We start from the raw sequence: 10105 nt of genomic DNA, 5'->3' as shown, positions 1-10105 counted from the left end.
CTTGTATATTGCAATGCTACATGCAGTAGCTTGCCAGGCTAGCAGGAACACAGATGCAACAAAGCAGCAGCAGGGAAAACACTCGTCTTCAGGCTTGAATGGCTTGAGGAGGCTTGGGCCCCTGGACAACAGCACAGCAGTTCTGAAACAATAAAGATATATGATAGCAACCATCTTCCAGGGTCCCTGCTCAGCTTTTGTTCTCCTAAATCATTCAGGGTTCCCCCTTCGTGACGCCTCAGACCTTGAGGGTTCCGAGTTGAGAACCTACTGCACACGTCTGGTATGTGTCGTTGCAAAGGCTCCCCGAGCAAGAAAGTGTCAGTGGAGTGGCACTGAAGTCGTTCTTGTATTAATGGAGTGCACAAACCACCTGGATCGACTATACGTCAACACAATTAGTACCAAAATGTTTCCGTAATAAGTCCGTCAGCTGTTACCACACGACACTGAGCTGAGTCATAGATGATGGATTTGGAGGAAGTAGGTCTACGTGTGTTTGCCGTGTTGCTTCGTACACGCTCGCGGACGCGCGATAAGCAGCTGTGACGTCTTGCGTGTCAGTCAGCCTGATGAAGGAGACAATGCATCCCCTTGGATCTGCAAACGCTCTCACACACACACACACTCACGTACGTCACGCAAAGCAAAATCAAACTCTCGCTCGCACCGGATATGAACATGATTCAAGGAGTCACCTGGGAGTGTCATTTCTAAGTATCTCCAGTGGGACTCGCCTCAGGTAATCCATAAGCAATTATTCTGGGGAGACAACAGACAGGCCTGTCATATCCGTTCTCCTCTGTGCAAATGCGCTCAGGCAAGAACAAACGCTGCCAGGAGCGCGCACACGCACACCCTCGCACATCCATATACAAATGCGCATCCTCCTCTCACCTCTTCTCCCTCCTCCCCTCTCCTTCACACACAACTGCACCTAATCTCACACGTATACTCTCTTCGCTCTCCTCCTTGCGTCACACACATTCGGGTTTTCTCTCATTTCAACCTTCTGTCTCCCTCTCATCCTCACCTTCTCTCCTTCACACACACACTCATGTCGGAGTTGCATTTCAGTCCCAGTGAGCTCTTTCCGGTGACCACATTCACTCCTTCCTGACAAACTTCAAGGGGCACTCTTGAAATTGATTTCAAGAGTGCCCCTCTTTGATTTTGCACCAGGTTCAGTTTACTTGTCACCAGAAATACCGATCATGGACTTTTGCACTTGGTATCAATGGGCATGATCGTGTTTCCATCCACAGTGTGATGGGATCTCAGTATACACAAGACAAACATGATGCATCCGAGGTGAAGGGATGCAGTGCTGCTGTATGCGCTGGACTGTTTGCCCTTTGCTGAAGAATGTCTGTAAAGGAGGACGAGTTAGTCAGGTTATGCTCTACTAGACTAGCTGTGCCACCACTTTGGAAAACAGTTGTGTTCACACCTGATGTGAATGGCCGCCCTGGAAAGTAGAGTGACGGCGGGGGTGGGGTCAGACATACAGATCATGTGATAATGCATCTGTAGATGTAGTTTATTTCCTATTTTTAAGAAAGAATTTGCACAACACATGTAATCCGGGTAAACAAGCATGCTGTGACCCATGGTAACAACAACTGAGTGTTGCTTCAGCATCAGGTTCTGGTCGGGTTTGGACATTAAAAACAGAATGCCGGTCGGATTCAGGTCAGGCTCGCTGACGACTACCGTAGACTCGGATCTGGGTCGGACAGGAACGCGAGGCGTGAGACGCACTTTAATTCTTAATGCCGCCTAATTGCAATCTGAAATATTCATCCCACGCTGACGCCCAAACAAAGCCAGCTCAGGTTTCCGAAATGTTGTCACTCCAAAGGTCTAAAACTCAATTTGTTTCTCACAGGTGCAAAAGTACAAGAACGCAAAGACACAAAGAGACACCTTGTTTGTTCTTCCACCTTGCCGGGTCAGGCGCCCTCGCTAGTACTTTCCTTACAAAAATGAAAGACGATGTGTTGCTGATACAAGCGACGCTCCCCTGAATTTAAAAAGCACATATGAAAGACACCGGAGTCCTTAGACAACCTACGTTTGCACGCTGCCCTGCTAGGACTCTTTAGAAAAATGTCCAACCCTTAGTTTGGACTTAGTCAAGGGAGAAATGAGCAGAAATGGCTCAAACACCTAGCTAACACCCTGCTACCTTTTAATTCATGCCTTTATCATCTCTCGTCGCTTGGTTGCTCCCCTCTCTTGTCTCCCTTATATTTTTTTCCAATTACTTGAGTGCACAAAAGCTCTCGCCCATTTGGAGTGCAATAAATTATCGTCTCTTAATTAGGCAGTAAGGCGGTAAAAGCATGTCTGTCCAAGTTTGTTTCAACCCGACTGAAGATTTTATGATTGAGAGGTGCAAACTAATTGGATTCTTGACTGGCTGTCTGGATAAAATTGCTACACTATCAAAGAGGGATTGAGTGAGTTATTGAGAAGGTGGGAGAGAAATGCGGCGTGTGAGTGAGTTTGAAGAGCAGAAAGGCAGAAGTGCTGAGAAATACAGATTGTCAGAAAAGAAAGAGGGAGAGGACAGAGGTTGAAAGATATAGGCGTCGTTAAGCGTCGCTAGCGGATACCAATATCAGTCAGAAATTCAGTCAACAGACGTCATCTCTTAGGGTCAAAATCGGGGTCTCACAGATTGAATATACTGCCAGTTATTACTTTTTTCATGATAAATGTTTAACTGAGAGTTAAACTTTCCTCGCCAAACTTTCCAAAAGCCCCATCATTAGTCAAGCGCTCATTCCTTCCTTTGGCCTTAATTGTGCCCCAGGCCTTATCTGATCAATAGAAGCCTTGTCTGGAGCAACAGAAGAGAAAGCAAGGCTGGCGCATACGGAACAAGTCTCTGGTAAAGAAGGGAGTATAAAAGGGAGGTCTCCCTCCAAAAATGCTGTGAAAAAGAGTCAAAACAGGAAGTGGTGTGGTTGAGATAGCAAAAGGGGGGTCCTGATCAGAAGCTGCGCTGCACCTGACTCTCATTAATGATCCTGTATCTGCCTGCTCTTCTTTCTGGGGGTGGCGTGTTTGGCAATGAAACCGAAGCTGGCGTGGGTGGAAGGAGAAAGCCACGGTAGTTTTCTCAAGAAGCCGCGATTGCTATTAAGCCACGAGCTTCACACCTGCAAGGGAGAGATGATTTAGTTCTGAGAAGACGTGCATTGAGCAGCGGCGAGGCTGAGTGGCGCCGAATGCCTGGACGAACAAGGCAACAGTGGAATACCTGCTCGCTGCCTCCAAATCCCACAACAGCTAACCTGCAATTAGCACGGACTGTGTGAAGGCTATTGAGGGCTAAAGGAGCGCTCTACCCTCTTTTTAGCTTCCTAACCTTAACATCTTGAGAATAAAGCCAGGCAACCAGCCCTGATAATTCTTGGAGGATTTTCCGGGGGTCAGCAGCAGGTATGACTTGCCAGACAGCCTTTGGGCCCTTGTGGCCACTCCGCCTCCTCGCTGATGGGCCCAGCTAGCAGCCAAACCTTGGAGCATCCTCCCAGAGGTACTTAAGCCAAGTGAAGAGGGCCTCTCCAGATCCAGACCAAGCACCTGCCAGCAACCTGGCCTTTGCAGGTATCAGCCAAGTTCCTGGATTCCTGCTGGCAGCAAACTCATCGGGAAGCTTGACGAGAAGATGGGACACTTTGGCAACAGCATATTAAAGGAGGTGGCCTTCAGTGGCAAACCTCTGCCGCACAGCAAACAGAAGACCACGTCACCCTCCATTCACCGCCAGCTGCTCTCTCCACCTCTCTGCTAATGATTGCCCTGAAACCTGCAGTTATTTTGTCAGAGTGGGTGTGAGATTTCTCTAATAGTGGCGAGAGTGCATGTAATGTTTAATAATGCTGTGACAGTGAAATGATTCCCTTGAGATAAAAGGGAGAAACCGCTGTGGCTTCAGTGCCTTGCTCAAGGAGGCCACGGCAGGGCAGTGCGCTCGCTGACACGGGACATTAAGCCGCTTTCAAATTGCTTGAAAACACTAATAAAAATAAAATGAATGAGTGGAACGCCGCAACTGAAAAAGTAAGCCTCATGCAGACTTGGTTTTCTGGAGGGGGGGTCCATTTGATATACACAGTAAACCGCAGAAGTTTGAGTTGAAATTATACACCTGTCAGTTCGACTGTTTGCATATGATGATGCTGATTGGGTGTAACGATGTTGCTCGACTACAGTCCATGTTGCACGGTGGGAAAATGCACTCAGTCTCGTCTCGACTCCCACAGGGAGAAAAAAAAAATGACCGCATGAACGCTCCTGATTGCATATTGATCTTTTCAAAACACTCACGAAACATGGCGACTGAAGTCAAGCTGTGTGACTTATTCTGGCGTGTTTTCTCTGGACCCGGACTCGAAAACAGACACTGCCGTGGTCTCTATTAGCGCGATGACTTGTGAATAACGGTCTCCCAAAGAACCAACCAAACTAAGGATTTAATAGATAGTGACTCGGAGGAATCAGATAATGCTTGTTGGAGAGCCAAAGGTGACTGACGCTTGTGTAAAAAGAGCTGCCCGCACTTTGTGAGCAGAAATCGGAAGATATGAGGAGATGACATATGGCATGTGATACCTTTAACACATCTAATTTTTCTGTTTTCTTTAGCTACACCAGACACCTCAGCATTATTGAAATACATTAACTTAATACACATGGATTGCTTATAATGTATTAAAATTAATTGATCTTTCTCCTTGTAAAACACACATACACACCAGGTCTACGTAGAGGGAAGCTCAATCGTCATTCTGTTGCCAATTACTGTCCACAATCCAGTGACATTTCTGTGGGCTGCCTGTGTGCTGGTTTTCCTGAATCCTAACAGTGACATCTGCTGGACGTTTCGAGGATTGGCGTCCCTATTCTGCAAGGCGCCACGGAGGGAACAGCTTTCGCATAGTCAGACCCAGATATACATGAGAACTGACAAGAAATGAAACAGCAGAGTGTGCAATATTTTCATAGAAAACAACAGAGCTGGATCCAGGAATGCAATGACCTAGCTTCATTTTGTCCTTGTTGTTACTGTGCTCCTATACCAACATCTGTCCTATTTTCCAGACCCACTCCTCAGGGAGGTACTATTATTGCCCCTCTGCTCATATCTCAAAATGAAGCCTTTGCCTATTGCCTTGAAATGCCAAATTGTAGCTACTGATACATGCCCGGCTTCGCTTAACACACACACACATTCATCAGTGGCAAGGGCCTGCAGAATACATGCGCAGCTCCCCCAGGAGCTTAAAGGATGTGTCTTTTTGAGTCTTGTCTCTATCTCAGTGCTGTGGCTTGGCTGTAAGAATCCTCCAGGGAATGCAGAGCCTCACAACCGCCCGTGCCAGCGGGGTCGCAGTGGCACCAGCACAAACAGCAACACACCGAGCCGGCTCTGGCTTAATGTTATGTCTAAAAGTGGGACAGAGTTTGCCCAAAGGAAAGTGTAGTGGTCTTGTGAAGGAAGGTCAGTGGTTCAAATTCCGAGACCCATGGGGGAAAACTGAATGAGTAACAGTTTCTGCTGCTTCCTAAAGTATATTCAAGGTGCCCTTGAGGCAAATAAATAAATAAAGGCCCGAGCTCTGAGCTGCTGGACCTCATAGTGTAGTCCTCGCTCCGATGGTGCATCAGTGTTTGTGGAGCAACGCTGTGTAGAAAAAACACACAAGCTCAGCAAACTCCTCCCTTGATACAGGTTAATAAAATAGCTGGTCCTCAACCTTTGCGGTGCATTTCAGCCCAACAGCAAAATCCCAAGACGCATTAAGTTACTGTATCGATTGTTTGAAATGTCACACAAAGTCTTGAATAAGAGCACGAGCGGGTCAGTGAGCACATTTAACTGCTGAACTTGCCCAAAATTGTATTAACTTGTCGGAAAAGGTCAGAATTTGGGGCCTGGAAATTGTATTTTCCATTACGTGAATGTGATTGTTTGATGACTTCAGAAGATCTCAAGGCGCCCCTCCACCGTTGACGGCCGACAACGAATTCCTTCTTATATTTTAAACAGACTCGTCACTTAAGAGCGGAGTATGATATATTGTGTGCGGAAAGTGGTCTCAGAGGCAAGTCTTAAGAAGGTAATTGCTCTCCGTGGACGTGCACACATCAAGAAATGACACAGTTTAAGCTTGGCTGGCTCCTTTTAGAGAGGCGCAGATGGCCTCACATTCATGAATTTATACATTTAATGTGCAGCGCATATATTTGTGTCATCGATGACACATTCTGCTAATTGGAGTCAGCAACCCAAATTTCTGAGAGGCGCAATGTAACGTTTCCGCATTAAAATGCACAGAACTGACAGCACCTATGTCAAGTATCCTAATGAGACGGACACTCAGACCACTGGCGTCCAAGAACAATCGTTCCTGGAGAGTCAGGAGGTTCACACGATAAACTCGATAAACTTCGTCATCCACGGGACGTTCATAAACTCAAGTGAACTACGCAAGCTGAGGATCCTGGATGTTCATCATGTGGAAGAAAAGGTGCAGGTGCTGTTGAGTGCCTTTATACCCTGTCTGTTCCAGTCGAAATTGAAGTTTCAAATAATGGCACCACACAAAGGATAATGACATTTCATTAGACGGCGGTTGAGATGATTAGACCCCACTTTGATAACTCTGAATAAATCCAGCCAGTGGTGATTCAGTGTTAAACGCATGGGGAGAGTGGTTTTGTGATCAAGCTGATAGGAGACAGAGAAGGCAGCTGTAAAACACATTTCTGCAGAAGAAGAAGGGAGAATCGCCGTTTGATGAAACAGGTCACAGCTGCAGACACGGGCGAACTGTGCTGCGGATTTGCAAGTGCATTTTAGCTTGTTTTTAAGTTGTCACCTGTCAGAAACCTTGGTCTTTGGGACACCATCCGTCCTGTCGTGCATGTCAGGACACGAACATGGTGGATTTTGGCAGAATCTGGATGCGACCCCTTTCACGTGTGCAGCAGCTTTAAAGGACCAACATGTGAGATTCAGGGCGATCTATGAGCAGAATATGGCAGAAATGCAATAAAATGTTCATAGTTATGTTTTGCTGAGTGAAATTAGGAATCGTTGTGCTTCAGGTATCTTAGAATGAGTTCTTTATATCTGCAGAGGTGGTCCGCTTCCATGGAGTCCGCCATGTTGCACTGCCGAATGGACAAAACAAACTGCTAGATGCCACTAAGTCCTGCACACTGGTTCTTTAAATGGCTGATGACTGACATTGTTTTTTTTGTTTTTTGTTTTTTGGATAACTGGGCAAGTAACTGAGAAGGAAAAGATATTCACGCTTACATCAATGACTGCACTTCCTCCCTGAAGGTCACCAGTAACTTTACTCGGACCAAAATGCCATAGTCTGCCATAATATATTGAATCTAGGATGACTTGAATCTTCTCAAAGTGTGATCTTCATTTGTTCACCCACTGCCAAAAAAAAAAAAAAAAAGGCTCCTGGCATTTCACCCCGTCCCGCTTTATGAGATCGGCTCTTGACATTCTCACACCGCTACGAAAAAAAAGAAAGAGAGAGAGAGAGAGAGCCCTTTAACGTGAAAAGGAACGTTTATTTCTGACCTTTTCATAGACATATCTCAGACGACAGTGATGCAAGCACTCATATCCTGTTTTTCCATAAAAGATAAAAGTGTCCACAGAGACAGCGCACGTCACACCATGGTCATAAAGTTCAAATGGGAACATTAAATTAAGCACTACGTATTCGCGTCGGATACAATGAAAACATACAGTTCAATTAATTGCTGAGGAAACACAGAGTTAAAGAGCAGGTTGCTATTTCTCATCAGACTGTTAAGTGTACCAGGTATTGAAACAAAGCAATAACCAGATCTCTGTATTTACACTGAGGAGCGCCATTTTTGTCACTCTTAAACATTATTACACAGAACAATATTATCGCATGTGGATATATTCCATTGTTAGGATCTAAACCTTTGAGAATCACATGTCCAAATCTCTAGGCTGCTGTGTCCCCTTTTAAAATAGCAAGGAAGGAGGGAAAATTCAAATCAAGACTCAGCCAATCAGTGAAGAGCGATGTGCAACAAGTCTGAGGGCAGCTCCCTGTGCATGGATGTGCAAAGTGAAGGAGGGGTGTAATTCAACCTTTTCAATGTGCTGCACGTAGATTTGATGAACAAAAGACTCCAATGTGAAAAAGACGTTTAAAATTTTTAATTTTTTGGTGGTAAAACGAAAGAACGCTCTTTGTTAAAAGCGTGTGGATGGTTCTGGAGTGTTGGCGCACCAGAACAAACAGGTCTCGCTTGTTAAATAGAAAAAAAGAGAGAGAAAAAAAAGAAAAACACACGCAAATGAGCTTTTTACCCCTCAGCTCCAATAATAACCCGGGGCTACACAACTCACACACATCACATCAGAACGGCGGGACTTCTCCGGCTGCCAAAAAAGGAAATGAGCACGATAACTCACAGAGAACATGACACATGAATGAATGAATGCATGTTAATTGCACCAGAGTTAGATTTTCAGGCTACAAAACTATGAATAAAGTATGAACAATGTGCAAAAACAAGGTCTACCTTTAAGGGAATCCTGCATTTAATATTAGCATCGTGCTAATTAAGTCCTCTCTGCCACTTTTTAAAAATAATTCAGCATTTATTAACTTTATTTAAGTAAATTAAATCTATGTAAAGACATCTGGACAGACGGCAATGGCTACTTTGGTTTCTTTTTAATGAACGAGGGGACAATGGGGGGTGGGAGGGGTGTTAAATTTACAAAATATACATTTAATATTCTGCTTTTTCCAGCAACTGTGATTGATTGAAGACGGAGTGGGGTGTGTGTATTTGCACTTGTTTTTTTTGTTTGTGTGTGTTTGTATGCAGTGGAGGTGTTTGTGTGTCTGTTTGTGTGTGTGTGTGTGTGTGTGTGTGTGTGTGCTTTCAGGGATTTCCAAAGTGCTATATCTGATAAGGTGAAAATTAGAAATTGATTTGTGGCTTGTTTCCTCGATGCAGCGACACAAACACGGGCCCCAGAGCAGGAATTCCTGGCTCAGCTCAGTCCATTTGGTCTCTTCTGGACCGCCTCCAGCTCCACCGTCACCCATCTCGAATACTTTTCACTGAGCCTGAGAGTCAAAGACAGCATGAGCCTGCATTATGTTTGCTTTTCTGAATTTGAGAAGCTTGATGGAATAACGCCTCACTTTGCATGTCGAAGCTGCAGTTGCGCGCTAGCTGCTGTTTCACTCGCCGTTTCGTGACTGCCTCTGGGTACAAAAAAGTGCACATGACCAGAATTGAATTTAGGTAAATCAAAAAGTTAAGAGCAGTTAATGCTGATTTATTCTTGTCTGTTGGCAGTTTTCAGTCCTGGGGCTCCAGCCCCTCCAGGTGGTCGGGGATGGGGAGACCGGTCAGGATTGTCAGACACTTGTTCCACACGTTGAAGACGGGACACACGGGCTGGACAAAGGAGACGTGAAACGTGTGCAGGTGCTGGGAGCCCACGGCGTCGTAGAAGGTCAGGTAGCCGGCGTCGTAGTCCAGCAGGACCCCGACGCGTCGCAGGTGGGGCGAGGGCTCGATGGCCAGCTCCTTGCTGTTGTGGCGGACCACCCAGGAGTTGTTGCAGCGGCAGAGCACCCAGGAGGCCGAGTTCTTGCCGATCCACTCGTGCTTGGGGGCTGATTTGTAGGCTATGCCCACAGCGTACCTGAGGCGGAGCGGGAGATTCCGTCATCGGATGCGACAAACTTTCACTCAGACTACATAAACTAGAAATTCATGGTACAATAAAACTCACCATGTGCTCCCTCCAATTAAAGCCTCCCAGTAGTGGCGGCCGCTGTCGATGAAGACATTCCCCACCACGCCGTAGCTGCTCTGGCTGGTGAACCGCTCCTGGCTGTGGCCCTTCTTGGACGTGGTTTCGTCCCGCTCCACTGTCAGGTTGTCGTGGGACACCTTCAGCTTCTTGTGGGCAGATTTGGGATCCAGCTTGAACGGCTGGCCTGACGGAGGAGAAGGAGGAAGCGGGAAAAACAAATTGATTTTGAAACGTACTCAG

The 10105-nt window shown here is 46.1% G+C and overlaps 1 protein-coding gene across 3 annotated transcripts in view; it reads right to left on the bottom strand.

Moving 5' to 3' along the window:
• Positions 1–7609: 7609 nt before the first annotated feature.
• The window catches only part of LOC121627265 (E3 ubiquitin-protein ligase Midline-1-like), a 57075-nt gene continuing 54579 nt past the window's right edge, over positions 7610–10105 (bottom strand). For 2 of the 3 annotated variants that reach the window (XM_041966081.1, XM_041966080.1), the window contains exons 9-10: positions 9842–10049; positions 7610–9751 (exon numbers count right to left, since the gene is read on the bottom strand). In XM_041966081.1, coding sequence (XP_041822015.1) covers positions 9403–9751; positions 9842–10049 — 557 coding nt within the window. In that variant the 3' untranslated portion in view covers positions 7610–9402. The remainder of the gene's footprint in view (positions 9752–9841; positions 10050–10105) is intronic. The other variant, XR_006008016.1, reaches the window with a different exon arrangement.

This window comes from Chelmon rostratus, chromosome 24 (genome assembly GCF_017976325.1).
Source record: "Chelmon rostratus isolate fCheRos1 chromosome 24, fCheRos1.pri, whole genome shotgun sequence".
NCBI lineage: Eukaryota > Metazoa > Chordata > Actinopteri > Chaetodontiformes > Chaetodontidae > Chelmon > Chelmon rostratus.
This window is presented reverse-complemented; position numbering and strand designations above follow the sequence as displayed.